The sequence below is a fragment of the Vulpes vulpes genome, chromosome 9 (genome assembly GCF_048418805.1).
Source record: "Vulpes vulpes isolate BD-2025 chromosome 9, VulVul3, whole genome shotgun sequence".
Classification (NCBI taxonomy): Eukaryota; Metazoa; Chordata; class Mammalia; order Carnivora; family Canidae; genus Vulpes; species Vulpes vulpes.
The window spans coordinates 75,737,038-75,755,808 of record NC_132788.1 but is presented as its reverse complement, the minus strand read 5'-3'; the positions used below and the strand labels follow the sequence as shown (position 1 = coordinate 75,755,808).

Here is an 18,771-nt window from a genome sequence, read left to right as displayed (position 1 = left end):
GTCACAAACTAAACTTAGTTAGCTAAAACCAGAAACTTGTCATTGACTATCTTATTTATACAAAAAAATTTTGTTCCTCTCTATATGGAAACTGGGACGTATATGCGCATGTGTGTGTGTGTGTGTGTGTGTGTGTGTGTGTGTGTGTATGGATTTGTTCATCCTATTTTTTCCCCCTGGAAATACTGTTTTCTCCGAGTCCTATGCCTTCTGACTCTGCTTCATACATACCCTTTCCCAAAGCACGACACCGGGGGACTGCCAGGAAAGCAAGCTATTAGGGTCAAGAAACTACAAATCCCAACTGACTCTCCAGAGAAGAGCCAGTGAACAGTTCTTCCATTCCGGAGTATCCATGGGACCTGGAGCTCACTTCACCCCTCACATTTCCATAGAGAGGAACAACGATTTGTTTCTGATACTGTGCCATGAATTACAGCTGGAGACGGAGGGAGAAATACTTAACACTTCTATAGTATTTATTATTATCGACCAGAAGAAAGCAATAGTAAAACAAATGTTTATGAAAAAAATATTTTTAAACTTCTGCTGCTGGAAGCATGACTAAATGTTGTAATTACTCAAACTGATTGGAAGTAGAAAATGTCCCAGAATAGTAATTCTTTTTCTCTCCTTCCCCATTCCTTGTCAGCTCCACCCCCCCCTTTTTTTTTTTTTGCCTCTGCCTTGACAAAATACTTCTATCAGATGCCAGCCTTGTTCTTGGTTCCACCACCTGGCTCCGGAAGTATGTTGCTGAAACTGTCCAAGCTCTGACCCGAGTCATTATCTCAATTCCTTGTTCTTCTAGATTATTCTGTTGCCATTTATGCCAGTTCTTTTGGCAGTTGCACCTGTGAAATGAAGTTGTTAAAGGGAAAAAAAATTAATACTGGAAATTCAAGAATTTGGCAGCAAAACTGACAAAACTTACATGCCTCAAAAGTTGCAAAATGGATGAGAAATTTGGGTCAGAGAGCCTCCCAAAGCATAGTAAAACAACAACAACAATCACATCCACCATTCCTTGGGCATTTAGTGATGCCAGGGACTGATCTAAGGGCTTCAAGCACATGATGAAGCACATTGTAAAAACAAAAGAGCAGATGCTGGAGTCTGCCCGGTTCAAGTCCTAGTGCTGGTATTTCTAGCTGTGTGGTGCCGGGCATCAATTTTCTCAACTGTAAAATGACAGTAACTGTGTATCTAATGGACAAGGCTATTTTAAGGGTTAAGTGATATAAAACAAGTTAGTAAGCAACATCAATGCTTTCAAAACATTTTCTCATTTTATCCTACAATGACCTTATAAAGAGGGGACAGGTTCACAGAGGAGAATCTATTTCCCCCACACCTAATCAATGCCAGATCAGGATTTGAACCCAGATCTGCCTGACTTCCATACCCAAGCCTTACCCACAAAAAAATACCACCACAAGAATATAAATTGTATTTTCTTTTATAAACTGGTCTTTCCTTTTTGAAGCACATTCCTAATTTGAAGCTCAATGAAATTTTAAAAACAAAATATTATTTGGAGAAGCCCCAAGGGCACAAAAAAAATTATAAAAGAGTAGCTTAAGCCTGACTGCCAATCAACTCAGCTTTGTTTCATAGGAACAACTTAAAGATAAGGTAAGTTCTTAAACAGTTTCAAGTGGTGTTACATCTAGGAGGGACTTATCCATCAGGCAGGAACTTTCCGTAGGACACTGAAGAAGTGCAGAGGACGCTCAGAGTTTGTATAATAATGACTAAGAATCTTTCTCCTACTGTTCCCCAAATCCACCAGCCAATGTGATGAGCCATTTTGGCCATCTGCTACAGCCCCTCCTGCAGCCAGTTATCTTTGTCTGGAAAGATTTCCCAATATCCTGCCCAACAGGGAGGCTTCTGATATGTTGCTGCTGCCTGCCCAGCCTTCAGACCAAGGTCTTCTCCCTGTGCTTCTGGCCCTCTCCCTCCTAGTGCCAGACTTCTTCAGGATGGGAGGGTTGTGACTGCACCTTCGTAGGGCTCAACCTTGGAGAACACCCAACAGTGAGGAACACTAGTGAGCCAAAAATACAATGCCAGGTATTTAAAATAATTACAATGCTGCAACAAATAATTAAAACTATGTATCCTTGTTATTGTTGAATGGGGAAAAAAAGTATTTCATGTAATGCTCTTCTGGATATATGTTTATATGCATGTGAGGGTTCCAAATGAATAAAAATATTTTAAAAAACAAAATGTGTCACAGACCCAACATAGTAAACCCAGATACATATTGACACATTTAAAATATGACCAAGCTGGCAATTCAGATCACTGTGAAAAAGACTGAGTTAGCTATCATTGGTCAGCTGTTTTGAAAAGAAGTAACAAACTGGGCTTCTTGCTCCCTACTTACTTCTAAAACTTAACCCCTTTTTTTTATGATAGTGGCACAGAGAGAGAGAGAAAGAGAGGCAGAGACACAGGCAGAGGGAGAAGCAGGCTCCATGCACTGGGAGCCTGACGTGGGACTCGATCCCGGGTCTCCAGGACCGCGCCCTGGGCCAAAGGCAGGCGCTAAACCGCTGCGCCACCCAGGGATCCCTAAAACTTAACCCTTTAATTCATCTGTAATATGGAATATTTTATAAAAAACCAGAAACTATAAAAATAGCAATAAAATATGGGCAAATACCTTAGTAATCTTAAGAAGCCATCTTCAAGCAGAACACAAAAGACAGAAACCATAAAGGAAAAGATAGCCAGTTTCAATGTTATAAATATGTAAAACTGACAAACACATGAGAATCAGCTTGTAGTATTGTTAGGGGGCCGCTTTCCCCCTCACTTGTTGGTTAAAATTAGTTTAAGTAAAGTATGTGTGGGGGCACCTGGGTGGCTCAGTGGTTGAGCATCTACCTGCAGCTCAGGTTGTGATCCTGGGGTCCCGGGATTGAGTCCTGAATTGGGCTCCCTGGATGGAGTCTGCTTCTCTCTCTGCCTATGTCTCTGCCTCTCTGTTTGTGTCTCTTATGAATAAGTAAATCTTTTTTTTTCAAAAAAGTATTTGTGGATAGCATTACATAGGGCACATACACATATACACTCACAGAGATGGGGGCAGGAAGAGAGGATCCATCTCAGCAGGGGTTATTTAATTTGGCATATTAAGTTGAATTCCTGCTCTCAGTCAAAACCTTGGGTGTCCAGGAAGAGATGAGGAAGGTCTACTTTGAGGAATTCAGAATCTACTAGGAGACCTACACTGTACCCATATGGGTGCTCAGCCTAAGGCAGAATGTGGGAGATGCTATAAGAGAGGTATAGATGAAAGTTTATGGAAATATAAAGGGAATGTATTCACTATTGATGATTTGTTTGGTTTCTTTTGCTGGAAGAAGTCCTATTTGAGCCAAGCCTGTATGGGTAGATTTCAACAGATAGAATTAAAGGTCATTTGAGCAAAGGGTATTGAGGTAAGAAAAGAAGGTCCTTTGGGGGAAATATGAGGGGATGTGGTTTGTCGTAGGTGTCGCAGAGTTGTGGTTGTCTGTGGTGTCCAAATATGCAGCACCAGCATCACCAAGGAACTTGAGAGAAATGCAAATTCTCAGACACCATCCAAAACCTATTGAATCAGGAACTCTAGAGATGGGCTCAGGAATCTGGACTTAGCCTTCCAGGTGATTTTGATGCGTGCTAAAAGTTAAGAATCATAATCACACACTTCAGAAAAGTTGTACACTATAAGCCCTTTTTCCCTCTAAGTATTAGGAAAAGACAGTCCCTACACTATGTAATTCTGGTCAACACATGTTGTTTCAAGAGGAGTTTGAAATGTTACATAGCTCTTTCTCATGGAGACTTCCTTTATAAGGAGCAAAAAAAAAAAAAAAAAAAAAAAAGAGCAGGAGAAAGTTGTTGAAGACAATTCATGAGAGAGGAGAGACAGCACCAAAATAGGTAACCAGAAATAGGAGTAGATGTAAACTCAAGAGGTTGGCTGGGGGACACATTGAATGAAGGTGCAAACAAAACTTCAGTGATCGAAGGGGAGAGAGACATCTGGGGAGTGTCCTAGATTATGTGACAATTGAAAAGAAGGAGTAGATAAAATGGGAAAGAGGGGGAAATTGCAAAAGGATAGAATCCAGAAATCCTAAGGAAGGAGATATTGTCAATGAGGCAAAGAAGAAATGGCCAGAGATAGAGATGAAGACTCGAGAGTCTATAATGTCCCATTTCATAATTATAACTCCCAATATGTCATGGAGTCTTTTGGCTAAGGCTGCTTTTGATATGATTAAACAGAAGTCTTTCCAAAAGAGAAATTTAGCTGTGTTTTTAGGCAGCTGGGTGGAAGCAATCCCAAATATACACAGGTGAGCCCAAAGTGAAATTGAGTGAATGTTAAAATACCTTTTTTAATTGGCACTGAAGCTTGTGTGTGATATAAATGCATTTCACCTGGGTGAATGAAATCATGGAGAAGTACAAAGCCCCATCTGGGATGTTAGGCAGTGACTGGTCCACCAAATTTTTTCAAGATGAAAGGAAATCACACATTTGCCAGGGAGAGAGAAGCTTGTATAGGCCTAACGTCTTTGTTTTGGGCTGGTCTCATACTGACTCAGTTATTAACTTAGAGGGGAATGAATTTGTGATTATTTAATTAATTCACTTTGTTAGGCAAGACAGTTTAAAAGCAGAGCTAAAAATAGGAACAAAACTAAGAATTCTGGGCAGCCTGGGTGGCTCAGTGGTTTAGTGCCCCCTTTGGCTCAGGGTGTGATCCTGGAGACCTGGGATCAAGTCCCACGTCGGGCTCCCTGCATGGAGCCTGCTTTTCCCTCTGCCTGTGTCTATGCCTCTGTGTGTGTGTGTGTGTGTGTGTGTGTGTATCATGAATAAATAAATAAAATCTTAAAAAAAAAAACCCTAAGAATTCTACAGGAGCCAAATAAGTAGTGCAAATGAGTGATACAGGCCAGGTATGAGGCAGTAGGGCATGGTGAAGACTGGGAGAAACTGGAGAGTCCATTACCTATCTCAAGGGAGAAGCCAATGCCAGATTCAGCTTATTAGTGCCATGCAAATGCAAGCCCAACGTGGCCAGATCTGATGTTTCAAGTGGTGCCAGATATGTTATGATGTGATATTTTAAATTTTGTACAATATTCCAGCCAAACACTACAGGCCTGCAGATTTGGCTGATAGCCTGCCAGTTCTCCATACCTGGCCCACAGAATACATCTCTCTTAAACTGATTAAATGGGCAGCTTCATAGAGGAGGTAGCATTTAAGCCAAGCAAGTGTACAGATTTTTCCTTTAGTCTTTGCTATCAACTTCATTTCAAGGATCTCAGGCCAGAAGCATGGCATGGGGTGAGAATAGGTATTGAAATGAAAAAATACAATTAAAAAATATAAATGGACTACTGGATAAGATATGCTCTAGGAAATGCAAAAATACTATTTCCAAGTCCGTAAGAGGAAAATAGAAAACTTAAAAAGGAAAACAAGACTAGCTAAGACTAAATAATGTGTAGGTATATTCTGGACATTCAAGACTCCAGTTAGGAGCATCAGTTTAAAAGAAAATCACAACATTTCAAAATTATGCTTTAAGTTTAACATCTTACTTGAAAACCCAGGAGTTTAGAGGGCATCTTTGTCCACCAATGAAGGAGGGAGTTAAAAACCCTAAAAACCTTTAGTTTCACTTTTCCAAAGTGAATGCTGTAATATGTCATTTGACTGGCTAAAAATATCCCTTTCTGCTGAGATTTTGCGATATCACCACCAATGGCATTTTCAATATTTCACTCAGCCTAAGAGGCACATTTTGTGACATTTCCAAGGCCCCCAAATCAGAAAACATCTTACAATCCATGGTGTTTTACAGTAGTTGACTACAGATTTAAACACGAGCACACCATGGCCTTCTACAATATCTGTGCTACCATTAACTACACACGTGGATCGGATGTATTGCCATTTAAAGTAGCTTTTTCAAGAATGACAAATTTGACACAATGTGATTGGTATATAACAATTCTTTGTACTATTTTTGAACCTCTGTGAGTTTATTTATTTATTTATTTATTTTTCTCTGTGAGTTTAAAATGATTTCAAAAAGACTATTTTAAAAAGATCACACTATGATTCAGCATGGAAGCAAAAATTTATTGTTGTATGTAGCAAGGCACAAAATTTGATCAGTGAGAAGCAGAGGGACATTAGTGGAGTGAATTTTTGTCAGTGAGATGATGAATTTTCACCTTTTGTAGAGCATCTTACAGGACTACGTGGATGAAGTTGTGTGACATTCTGTATCTTAAGTACATGCAAAGAGATGCCTCTTACAGGCCAAGCCAGGCAGTTAAAGCAGGAGAAATAGCCAATCCTTTGGAACAGATGAAAAACATTTCAAAGTAGAGGCTGATGTGCAAGACCATCATTCAAAAATCATGTCAGAGTTTACTCTGAAGCGTGTTTCTTTCTTAATGGACATTAAACACAAACAAAACACAGCTTAAAACTGATAGCGGTTTAGAACTGATTGAAAATAGAAAATGTAGTAGTTAGCCAGGGATTGCGTTTTTGTAGTTATCCTCACAAATTTACTTTAATGTCTTTTGTTCTAGAATCTGGACTCAAAGGTGAAGTATTCTCAGTTGACTAAAAGACAGTGTCCTGACTGGAAACTATTAAACCAAGACTGTAAGTTCCATGAGGTCAAGACTGTGCCTGTCTTATTCATTGCTGTCTGTCTGACCTCTGAAAGGACCTGACACGCAGGCGCACTACATAAATATGTGTTGCATTAATGAATAAATGAATGGGTAGAATGAAACAGACTCCAGGGTAAGCAGGCTTGCTCAGTAGAACACTCCCTTGGAAGGCAGGGGTCAGATTGACATCTGAACTTCATTCTCTCTTCTATTCTGAATCCACAGGCCACCTCTAACGTAGAATTTAAAAAGACTTCTCTTGGGGCACCTGGGTCGCTCAGTAGGTTAAGAGGCTGACTCTTGATCTCAACTCAAGTCAGGATCTCAGGGTTGTAAGAGAGAGCCCAGTGTTGGGCTTCATGTTGAACATGGAACCTGTTAAAGATTCTCAATCTCTCCTTCTTCCTCTGCCCCTCCTCCCCCTGTTCTCTCTCTCTCTCTCTCTCTCTTTCTCTCTCTCTAAAAAATAAATAAAAAGAAAAAAGAAAAAGGCTTTTCTTCACTCTTTTCAGACTGTTATCTTCTGATGGTACAGCCTGCCAGGCAGCTTGGATATGCTTTACAAATGACTGGTTACACGGTGACAGGGCTAGTTTCTCTCAAATCAACACGCCAATCCACTCCCCTACAGGGTCTGGCTGCCTGGAGAAGAGCAGGTGCAGAAAGTCTTGATGTAGTACCCAAGGGCAGGCAAAGAACTCTTGCCCGACCTCAGAGGACCTTTACTGTTCTCACCCTGGCTTCTACCCTGGGAAGCATCAGAATCCCTCTATGACACAGTAGAAAGTCATCTTTGATTTAGAAGAATGGAATGTTGTCAATTCTGCATTCCTAGGAGATGGGAGTAAGGGACATACATCTGTATAACACATCTTGAAAAACTTGTGACTCTCTACGATGAAATAATACATGGACTATTTCAGCTGAATTATACACTAGATTTTAAAATAATACAGTTAATTTTCAACTCCCTGTGACCTTTGGACATACACCTTTCAGATACCATAAATACTATCATAGTAATGACAAATAAATGATTTCTTCAACTTATCCTGCAAGGAATAAGATATTTTTATGTATTAGCAGCAGTTAATTGGGAATGACTGTAAATATTAAAAACTGAAATAACAGCCAAAACTCTGGGACACCTACGTTGCTCAGATGGTTAAGTGTCTGCCTTCAGCCCAGGTCATAGTCTCCAGGTTCTGGGATCAAGTCCCACAGTAGGCTCCCAGCTCAGCAGGGAGTCTGCTTCTCCCTCTCCCCTTGCCTCTGCCTCTCTCCCTGCTTGTGTTCTATCTCTCTCTCAAATGGACAAATAATCTTAAAAAAAAATAGTCAAAACTCCATTAATTCATGGAGATGCTAACCTGAAGTTCACCATTTGTCTGGCCGCCTAAAAAGTAAAGGTAAATGCAATTGCAGGCAGTCTTTCTTCATCTATTAAAAAAGAACCAACTAACCTAGGCTTTGTTCTTGCTTATTTCTGCAGCAGGTTCCTAGAGATCTCTGGTCAGTTCTGCGACTGAGGTGAATAAAAGCTTGACCCTGGACTTGGAGCCGAAGTTCAGTGTCAACTCTACCACTTTCTAGCTCTATCTCCTATACATGTTATCGAGTTTCTCTAAACTTCAGTTTCTCTTTTATACAATGGGGAGAATAATAATACCTACCTCATAGGGTTGTTAAGATGATGAGTTAATTCATATCATGCAACTGGCCTATGGTAAGTGCTTAATAAACATTAGCTGTTAGTATTATTGTTTCAAAGTTGTCTAGATGTATGTATGTATGTCTTTGGGGATAACTAGTAATTTACGTCCCCTGGTAATACTGATGGCCTTCCTCCAGTTGGTCACCATTACTGAGAATTTCCTTGTGTTAAAACAAGCAGAGGCTAGAGGTGGGACACACCGACCTGAGCTTGTTCACCATTTCTCCTTCCCTCTACTTACGGGTTTAAGATAGGCAACGTTGCTGTGACGAATGTCATTCAAGAGCTGATCTCTGGGAGTGATTTCCACCAATGGGGGTGGCCTATTTCTCGGCACTGGTTTGAGCGTTCTGATGACATCCTTGAGGTTGGTTTTCTCAGGTGGTTCTCTGGCCTCCGGCATCCGGGATTTGCGCTGGATCCTCTTCAGCTTCACCACTCGGAAGGAGTCAGGGTCCGTCCTGTACTTCGGAGGCTGGGATGGCTTCTTCATCATTTCATTCTGTCGACTGAAGGGGGCCACTTGGGGGTTGGGAGGCTGAGGAGGAGGCTGGAGGAACTCCTGCATCCTGGAATCAGGCATGGGTCCTCCCAACCTCTCCCACATTCCCGGTGGCAGCCCCAACCCATTCTCCAACATGGCTATCAGCTTCCTCTGCTCTTTGAGTTGTTGCTGCTTTTGTTCCTCTTGCCTTTTCTGCCTTTGCTTATCCTGATTCCTGGTGAGCAGATTGGTTACCACCATCCTGGGACCTGGGAGCTCAAAATGGTAGCCCATCTTCAGGAGAGTGGTGTTTGCCTTCAACAGCCTGGATATTTCCATTTCAGCGTGATGGCCCAGCATGTGTCTTTGATTGTGAAACCGAAGCTCGGTGAGTGTCTCGTTGAACTGGAGACACCTCATGATGGCCACAATTCCTTTACCTGTGATGAAATTGGACTCGATGTTGAGAGTGGTAATGCTCCTATTTTCCCGCAACATGTTAGCCAAGGCAAAGGCAACGTTCTCGTCGGCGCCCACGTTCGCTAAACTGAAGGTTTTGATGTGTTTGTTTTTCTTCATCGCATTGACAAAGTCCAGCAACATCTCCTTAGGGATGTTTTCAATGTTGTTCAGGTTGAGCTCCTTCATGTCAGGGTCATTCTGTCTAACGCGCCTCAAGCTCCCATCCAGATCTGTTTGGTTTCCCGAAGGCCTTGCGCTCACCTTTAGAAAACTGGTATCGAGAGCTAACTTCTTAGGATCTAATTTTGATATTTTTTTCTCACTTTTTTCTTGGGCCTCTGGTCTGTCATTCTGTTCTCCAAATGCTTTCTTCACTACTTGTGGGCTGCTGCTCTCACCATTTCTGATCTGCTCCCTTGCCTCACCTTGCACTCTTCTTTGTGGCTTTTCAACACTCTCTTCACTGTCAGCCTCTTCTTCCTCATCTTCATCCTCGTCATCCTCATCTTCCTCATCATCATCCTCATCATCCTCGTCAACTTCATCTTCTTCACCATCAGCATCATCGGTTTCTTGGACATCGTTGCTGCCTTTTGATTCCCTTTTATTTGCAGTGATTTCATTGTTAAGCTTTTCTTTTAAATACTGGGACACATTTTTATTACCTCTGCCTACTTCTTCATGCTGCCCTGGAGTGTCCACCTAAAAGAGAGGTTTATGAGGGTTAGAACACATGGCAATGTAGAAATATGAGGCAGAGCAGTAGCTACTGGAAATAATAAAGAAATGTGTTAGGAAATGAGAAAAGCAAGCACATGAATGGTGTGTCTAGTATTCCATTTGTGTGCATACACATGTATAAAAACACATATACAACATATAAAAGTTTATAAATGTATAGGGAAAAAAATTCTGTTGCAATGTTTACCAAATTAGTAGTTCTCTCTTAGAACGAGGGGGAACCATTAAGGTAACTGGGAAGAGAGCAGCACCCAGATGGCTCAGTTGGTGAAGCATGTGACTCCTGATGTCAGGGTTGAGTTCAAGCCCTACATTGCGTGTAGAGATTACTTTAAAAACAAAATCTTAAAACAAAAACAAAAACAAAAACACAAAAAAAAAAACAACTGGGGAGGAGACACATTTAGGGGATTTTCAGTTTTTACATTATATAATTCTAAAGTGTTTGAGTGTTTTTTAAAAATAAAATACACGTATTAGTTTTATAAGCAAATATAATCTAAAGAAAGATGAACTTTTATAGCCATACTATAGATACGTACAAACACATTGACATAATGTGTATGTCAACTTTCCCTGAAAACATAAACATATTGTGGGAAAAATGAGAACACTTTGATACTCTGAAATAGACCAAAGACCTAGACTTGGATTTTTTTTTTTTTTTTTTTTTTTGTCTCCTTAGCTCTAGGACAACTGCCCCCGGCTACTCCAAGGACAGGATCACTAGTCCAGTTTCTTTTGAAACAAAGTATCTAGGGGGCAGAGCCAGCCACAAAAGAGGGCAGGATTATACAAATCCTTGAAAACAACTGCTTAGTCTAGAAAGGAAATTGGCAGTGTGTAATGAATAACATTTTATTAGATTCTTACCCATCAATTAGTGTGCTTTCCTATATACCTCACGTGTAACTCCTAAGTGTCATTTCAAAAGCTGGTGTAGCATTTTCAAGCAAGAACTTTATCTTCTTGCTCACAACATATTGTAGTTTGGAAGTGACTGTTGGTAACAGACATCCTTACCACCTTAAAGCCTTCACCACTGCATTTCTCATCGGTCCCAGCAGGGGGAGCCAATCATCAAGCTGTTTAAATTATACCAAGGGAAGAAAACGTGCTCAAAGTACCCAATTTTCTTTTTCTGAAATTTGCATTCATAAAGAATTGATTTTACTCCAATTGCATAATACAGTCACTCCAAATATCGGCAGATTTTACCTTAAACTCTAACCTGACCAAGCTAGCAATTTCTTTTCTTAAGTTTAGTAAATGTTTAAACACTTCTGACCACGAAACCATGGTTTATATATATAAGTCTTCTTACTTACAGCCCATGTGATAGCAATGTGACAAGATCTATCTGTATCAACAGGTATAACTAAAAGTGGCTTTACCTGCGGGGTCTTTCCCTTCCTTTTGCTGTGTCATTTTTAAGTGGAACATTAGTAAAAGTATGGTGATATACAATAGGTTCATAGATTCAACTACAATTCTAGTTTTCATAGAAAAATATATTTAAGAAAGAACTGTCTTTATAACTCCTATTTAATAGCTATCAATTCCTAAATTCATGACCAATATCCAATAAACTGCATTAATATGGAATTTGGTTATTTAACTTGGTTTAACTGCAGGTTGGCTGGTGGGACTTCAGAAAGACTGTGATGCCCTTGCAATGGTATGTGAAATACTGCATATGAATGTATATACAGAAGAAGGGGGTACAGAGCTTTCATCAGCTTCTTAAAGTAGCCTGTGTGCCAAAAAAAAAGGAGTTAAGGACAAATGCTGATGGGTTACGAGTAATTCATTAAGTACCATGTCTGTAGAATACAGGCTTTCCTACACAGTGAACCCTACAGCCTTTCTTTTAAAAAGAAGACATTTACACAAAAATTACTGCTTTTCCTTCCCAATTATACCATGTAAGTGTTTCAGGAATTTCCAATCTGGCAATAAGATTAAACGTTATGATTTAATCTAGCAGTGGCAACAAAACAAGACCAAACATGAAGTCTTGAGAGATGACACTTGCCACATGCACACCTGTCGCTCAGGCCCAGGCAGCCGTTCCTCTGTTGTACACAAATCCCTGATTACCTGGGATGGCACAAAGGTGACAGGGACACGTTCGTCTTCCAGCATGCGTCTGGATGCCTTTTGCCAATACATATAATCCATAAGAGATTTATGGTCAAAGTTTCCCGTGGGTGGCTTGTCGGTCTGATCCTTCTGAATCATTCCCGTGGGAAGCCTGGGGTCAGGGGCCATGACCTCCATTTCCGACTGCAGTTTTTTCAGCTCTTCGGGGGACAAGTTGGCCAAGATTTCATCTTCATCAATCTCCTCATCAAAGAGTTCTTCTTGATCGGAATTCCTGCTATGTTCTGACATGGTTTTTTCCTCTGTGCTTTTCTCTGTTACTAGAAGAGAAGAAATAATCGAAGACTCTCAAAAGAACAAAAAGCTCTCAAGGAGTTCCCCCAGCCAACAAGCATTCCAGGTTAACCCTACTTTAAGAGATTTCCCCCCGAGAATCCCAGTGGTGCACGCCGCGCAGCTAGGGGTGACTGCAGCTAAGCTCATGCCGGGTCTATATTAAGTAGGGCTTGGCTGGATAGGGTCAATTTATGGAGCCACTGTGCTGCTCTCATTTTGGCAACTTGAGTCAGCTGCGCAAATCCATCTGACATTTCAGGGCAGCTGCTGAGGTTCGCCAGTGAGTAACAAGTCTAGGGAATCTCTACAGGAATAAAATTAGTGCTCTTCCTCTATACTGCCATGCCCCAATTCATGCAGCCCATACACATCAACCCCAACACTACAGGGGAGACCAGTTTTTTTTATTTAGATGACCCAAGCAACTTACAAGATTTTGGAAGGAAGATCCCACCAGCGACTTGAGTTCTACTGAAGTGAAAATTCTACTTGAAGGTGGAACTCGAGCTCTCAGGGCTTCCCTCTTTACTACAGAGTGACTCTGAAAGCAAACCTGCACACAGCAGAGCAGAGGTCTGGCTATGTTACTCATTCCCTGCGTAAGCTGAACCTTTGCAAGATGATGTCCTTATTTGCATCTAGATCCTGTGATCTAACAGATGGGGACAACCAGCACTTGGATTGCCACGATAAGTGAGGAGTTTCATATTTTAAACAATTTGCTTTTCTTACTAAGTATCCATGAAGCTGGAATAAATTAAACTGGATCGTAAATGAAATGCAAAACAACCCCAAACTTTGTTACTGTATACCCTTTCATAATTGCCAACTTTGGGATTTTATGAATATAATGCTTAGTCAAGCATTTAATGCTTATTTCAATGCTTAGTCAATGCTTATCTATACATTTATTGCACAAAAGTTAAGATGACACGGGGAAGTATAAAGAAAATAAAAATTTACCCTATGTCACCACTATGAGCTACCACTATTAACAGTTCGATTTATCATTCCAATCCACTCTTCTGGGCATATGAACTAAATAATCTTTTGTCATCTGTTGTTTGTTGTTGTTGTTGTTTTGACTTACAAAATCAGGATTTTTCCATAGCATTTTTTTCTACTACTACATTATTTTTAATAGCTCTCTGTTAAGACTTTTTGGATATATCATGATTTTCCAATCCCCAATTGTTGAATATTTGGGCTATTTTCAATTCTCACAAGCACACGGAGTTAATAAACATTCCCTGTAGCTAAATAATTATACACATGTAAGGTTATTTCCTTAGGAAAAGGTGAATGCATTCTAAGAAATGAAATTGCTAGGTCCAAGAATATGAAGAAATGGAAGGCTTTTGGGACTCCTGGGTGGCTCAGTGGTTGAGCACCTGTCTTTACCTCTGGTAGTGATCCCGAGGTCCTGTGATTGAGTCCTGCCTGGGGCTCCCTGCAGGAACCCTGTTTTTCCCTCTGCCTATGTCTCTGCCTCTCTGTGTCTCTCATGAATAAACAACATCTTTAAAAAAAATTTTTTTTAAAGTAAAGAACATGTGCACAGTGGCAACACACTGTTGGCCTCTTGCCTATCAAGTCTTCCTACTGTCCCTGTAAAAGGGATGATGCACTTGGCTTCAGTGGGCAGGGAGGTAGACCTCTTTGCAGATAACTCATTTGCAAAGTATCATTTCATAGACGTAGTTTGACAATGGTCTAAAGAGACTTGACCAAGAAGAGTTTTGGATTCAAGGAGATTTGGGAATGTGAAATTCTGCTTTTGCCTTTTAGAGATTTGTATGGCGCCTAATTTTTAAACACTGAGAATCACACACATACAAAACCAATTTGTTGAGCCCAATATTCCCCAACCTCATTTAATTCATGCTCCTCCTAGAATTATTTGTTAATATCCTGGGCAATTAACTTTCCAGAATTCATATTTTGGGGAATACTGGTCTAAATAGGAAAGAGAAAGATCTGGCATCAGTCTGACGGATTCACATTCCAGCTGAATTTTTTTTGGTGGCTATGTGCCTCTGGGCACATATATTACCTCTGGGCATTACCTCGTCATATAAAAGGGATCTGAGAGGGCATCTGGATGGTTCAGTGGTTGAGCGTCTGCCTTTGACTCAGGCCATGATCCCGGGGTCCTGGGATCGAGTCCCGCATCGGGCTCCCTACAGGGAACCTGCTTCTCCTACTGCCTGTGTCTCTGCCTCTCTCTGTGTCTCTCATGTATGGATATATAAAATCTTTTTTTAAGGGATCTGAGAATAATAGTTACCATATGCAATTATTGAGAACTACATGAGGTGGTATATGGATATACAAATTAAGCAGGACCATGCATGGTAAAGAGCAAGCTCTCAATAAGTGTTAAATATTACTAGTCTCATCTTTCGTGGACAACCAAAGAAACATTTCAAGAAAAACAAAGGCAAGTAATACATTTTATAAACCACTTCCGCGAGAGAAACTATTATATTAATGTCAATAAACAAAAGAGCTTGAAAAAATCTCATTGCTTTTACAGAAAGCAAGAGGCTTTTAGATGGGATTGTGTGTAAGGAAAATAGAAAACCACCATTTGCATATTATTATACAGCTCTCCCAAGAAAACGATCTGAATTGTGGCTGGTAAGCTTTCAGATTTAAATTCTCTTCTGGTGACCAAACGTTTTTGATGATCAAAAGCAGATTTAGGAACTGTTTGTAAGGGGTGCTCTTTCAGCTAACTTCCATCTTGCTGAATGAGTCCAGGAAGTGAGTACATCTCTCCCAGCTGCTTCCACTGTGCATTTTACTCATACGCTGACAGAGAGGGTTTTGCTGGTGTAATTAGCCTCGTTTGACACACAGATGATTTAGCTGTGCTTTCTCTTAATGATGCTGTGCAGCTGCCACCTCAGCAGCTTCTTGCATCAGAATCCAACCACCCTACGGAAAGGAAGCAGCTAGCTGTAGGACAGCTGGGCTTTATAGCCCCGTGGGGCACCACGGGTCAGATCCTCTGGCAGAGGTGACCGAGGGCATTGATGATGCCCCAGAGGCCACCCAGAAGCTACTGAGTCAGACATCTCGGGTTTGGGTTCAGGAGTCCGTAACTTCTGAAACTCTCCAGGTGGTTCTGGTATGTAAATAAGCATGGGGCTCACAGAGCTATGGCAAGACACCCATTTTACAGATCAGGGTCAGATAGCTTAAGGAACTGCATTTGATGAAGGTTACAACATGCTACCCCCAAATTCAGCACCTTGGGATATGGACTATTTTAAGCTGAAGGTGTTTCAAAAAAGGCAGGTGCAGGAAGGACTCTCCAACCTCCCCCTTCCTGGGCTCAAGCAGCTCCCAAGTCCCTTACTGGAGAGGTGCCCTCCCCTTTAGGCAGAGTAAAGGAGAATCCTTAACTCAGAAGACAGGACTCCAAGAGGAATACATATTGACAAGCCTTGCTACATTTCCCCCACTTTACTACCTTTAGCTCATTGCCTTTTGTCCTGTCACATGTTTTTCCATGATTTTCTATTCTTCGTTAAAACTTAGCATAAAATCACTTAGGTCTAACGTTTCTTGGGGTATTCATTTCCATATGAAGCCTCCTGTGTCCGGTAAAACTTCTATTTAGTACATTTGTATGCTTTTCTTTTGTTAATCTGTCTTCCATCAATTCAATTTACAGGGTCTTAGCTGGAGAACCCAGAAGGTAGTAAGAAAATACTTTTTTCCTCACCTACACTAGGCACGTCAGCTCTGCACTTGAGCTACTTCATCTGCGAAAGTGGGATGGTAATTATGCCTACTTTAGGACTTTCCAAAAACCTAAAGGACACACTCCATGATAAACATTTAACACCAGTTATCATATTTTCACAAATAAATTATATCAATTTTTTTCTGCCTAGAAAATGCCTGATGCCTAACAAATATTGTTCAAGACAGAAATAAATGGCTGTTCCGTTTTATTCTTTGCAAACAGCACACAGAATACATGTAAAAGAAATACGGAAATCTTAATACCTTTATGAAAAGTCCTGATGCTAAAAGAAAGCACTTCTTCCTTTGATCCACTTATTTTTTCACCCCATTTTTCTCTCAAGATGGGGAAAACTATGGATAAGCCACATCCTCCTTCAGCCCCAAGCACTGGCTGTAAATGAACACGACTTCTATAAATGGTTTCCAAATGTTACTAAATAAATCAGTTCTGTCTTGTTTGTGGCACCCTATTCTCTTATGCAATTTCATCTGGATCACCAACATTGTGCTCACTGGCTGCAAATTGCCGGAAGATTCTGTGTGTGCAAAATAAATGCCTCTCTCCTCAAATTTCCCTGACCCATGGTTGCATTGCCTCAGGATGGACTCTTAAACTCAGGAGGCAAGTGCTTCTCTACAGCCAAAATACCCAGCCTCTCTTGCTTTTACCAGACCTCAGAGTGGCTTGAATTATGAGGGTATTTACTATTTTATCTTAATTGTTTTATAAGCCAACTCAAAATTGTGAAATTAAATTCATTTGATCTTGGTTTAATTTCAAGGATGAATTCATTCTCTGTACTTCTGAAGGGCATGAAGATGTTACTGCCCTACTACTAATACTGCTACTACACTGAGTATCACCTTTACTGCTATGACCACCAGCACCTCTACTACTAGTGTTGCTACAATGTTTACTACTGTTGCTACTACTATTGCTATTAATATGACAGCTGGCAGTTACTACTACTGCTATTAATTCTTGGGGCACGACTGGATTTCAACTCAGGTCATGATCTCAGGGTCATTAGACTGAGCCCCAAATTGAGCCAGTGTTGGGCAGTCTGCTTGAGATCCTCTCTCTCTGTCCCTCCCCTTGCTCTCTCTCTTTCTCAAATAAATAAATAAAATCTTTTAAAAAATCGTAGAGTCACACCGCTAATATTTTTTGAGCACTTAACATCACTAAGTCTGGGAGAAGTGCTTTATAGCTGATATGCCAATCTCTACACACAATGCTCTTAGAAGACGGCTACTTTTATGAACCTCATTTTACAAATAGGCATAGGCATTTGAGCTAAAGACTAATCGCCTCTAAAGTCAGGGCTCTCAAATGGTGTCCTGTTACTTCCTTCCAGTCCAGCAGGAAGGGCATCTCAAGTCCTTAGCGGACTTCAATTAGCACAGAAAGCAATTGCTCTGCTTGTTGGTACAAATAAAAAAATGGTGAACACCGGTAGACCGTAACTCATATAATTGTCCATAGCAGTAGTATCATCATCAAACGTGTATTCAGAATGTTGACTTTGTGAGGATTCCTGGATCAAATTGGTCTGGAGATGGCTGGAGAGCTAGAGAGATTTCTTTGTGCCAAAGTTGAGAACATCCCAATGAGAACGGTGAATTTCTTATTTCTTAATTAGTATACTAGCATTTTAGTGAAAAGGAAAGCACCCAAGTGATTTGAGGAAACACAAGAATAATCCAATCTTAAAACAAATCACAGATCAGTGAGGCTGAGCCTCCTAGATTTTTGGTAAACATTAAATGTAATTGTGAAGGTGTAAATTGAGAAAATAGTCCTTTTTTAAACTGAGGACCACAAAAACCTTTTTACTACAGAGTAATGTTCCTGGGGCACCCGAGTGGCTCAGTCTGTTAAGCGACCAACTCTTGGTTTCAGCTCAGGTCATGATCTCAGGATCGTGAGATCGAGCCCCATGGTGGGCCCCATGCTCAGTACAGAGTCGGCTTGAGATCCTTCCTCTTACTCTGCCCCTCCCCACTTTCCCACATAAGCTAAGTAAATAAATAAAATCTTAAAAAAAAAAAAAAAAGCTGGAAAGAAATACACTAAAATGTTACAAGTTCAAGTGAGGCCTTACTGGTGCTTTTATTTTGTTTCATTTTTTGGGTCCAGCCTTCTCTACATTTCCAGAATAACAAAGAAATGCTGCTTTTACATTTTAAAACACAGAAAATAACTGCAGATAATCTTTAAGTTAATTTCAGAATAATTGCCTTTATCTTCTAATTTGGGCTATGAATATCCTGCTAAAACAGGTAGAAAATGAATGCAGGTCTGATCAGACACGCAGAACAAAATACTTTAACCCTTAAATCATCAGCATCTTTTAAAACAACCCATCCATATTTTTCTCTGGCATTCGTAAATGCAGCAGGCAACGTCAGGATTTTCTTTTTGGATACCTCGTTACTCTGATATTCCCCAATTACTT

The 18,771-nt window shown here is 40.5% G+C and overlaps 1 protein-coding gene across 4 annotated transcripts; it reads right to left on the bottom strand.

The window, feature by feature from the left end:
* Positions 1-458: 458 nt before the first annotated feature.
* On the bottom strand, positions 459-16,717 carry LMOD3 (leiomodin 3). 4 transcript variants are annotated; one of them, XM_072720489.1, is made up of 5 exons: positions 16,574-16,707; positions 12,984-13,106; positions 12,215-12,537; positions 8,669-10,075; positions 459-854 (listed from the first exon to the last, which is right to left on the bottom strand). In XM_072720489.1, exons 3-5 carry the CDS (start codon positions 12,506-12,508, stop codon positions 828-830), a joined length of 1,728 nt encoding a protein of 575 aa, XP_072576590.1. In that variant the 5' UTR covers positions 12,509-12,537; positions 12,984-13,106; positions 16,574-16,707; the 3' UTR covers positions 459-827. The 4 variants fall into 4 exon arrangements, with proteins under 4 accessions (XP_072576590.1, XP_072576592.1, XP_072576589.1 ...); XM_072720491.1 differs by lacking the exon at positions 12,984-13,106 and having other exon boundaries at positions 16,574-16,717; XM_072720488.1 differs by lacking the exon at positions 16,574-16,707 and having other exon boundaries at positions 12,984-13,203.
* Positions 16,718-18,771: the final 2,054 nt, after the last annotated feature.

What these genes read in the sequence shown, in the direction of transcription:
- LMOD3 (XM_072720491.1), bottom strand. Translation starts at nt 12,508, where the DNA reads ATGTCAGAACATAGCAGGAATTCCGATCAAGAAGAACTCTTTGATGAG. An exon ending in TCACCTTTGTGCCATCCCAG is followed by an intron (nt 10,076 to 12,214) that starts GTAATCAGGGAT and finishes CCTCTCTTTTAG; the next exon opens with GTGGACACTCCAGGGCAGCA. An exon ending in ACGTTGCCTATCTTAAACCC is followed by an intron (nt 855 to 8,668) that starts GTAAGTAGAGGG and finishes TTCATTTCACAG; the next exon opens with GTGCAACTGCCAAAAGAACT.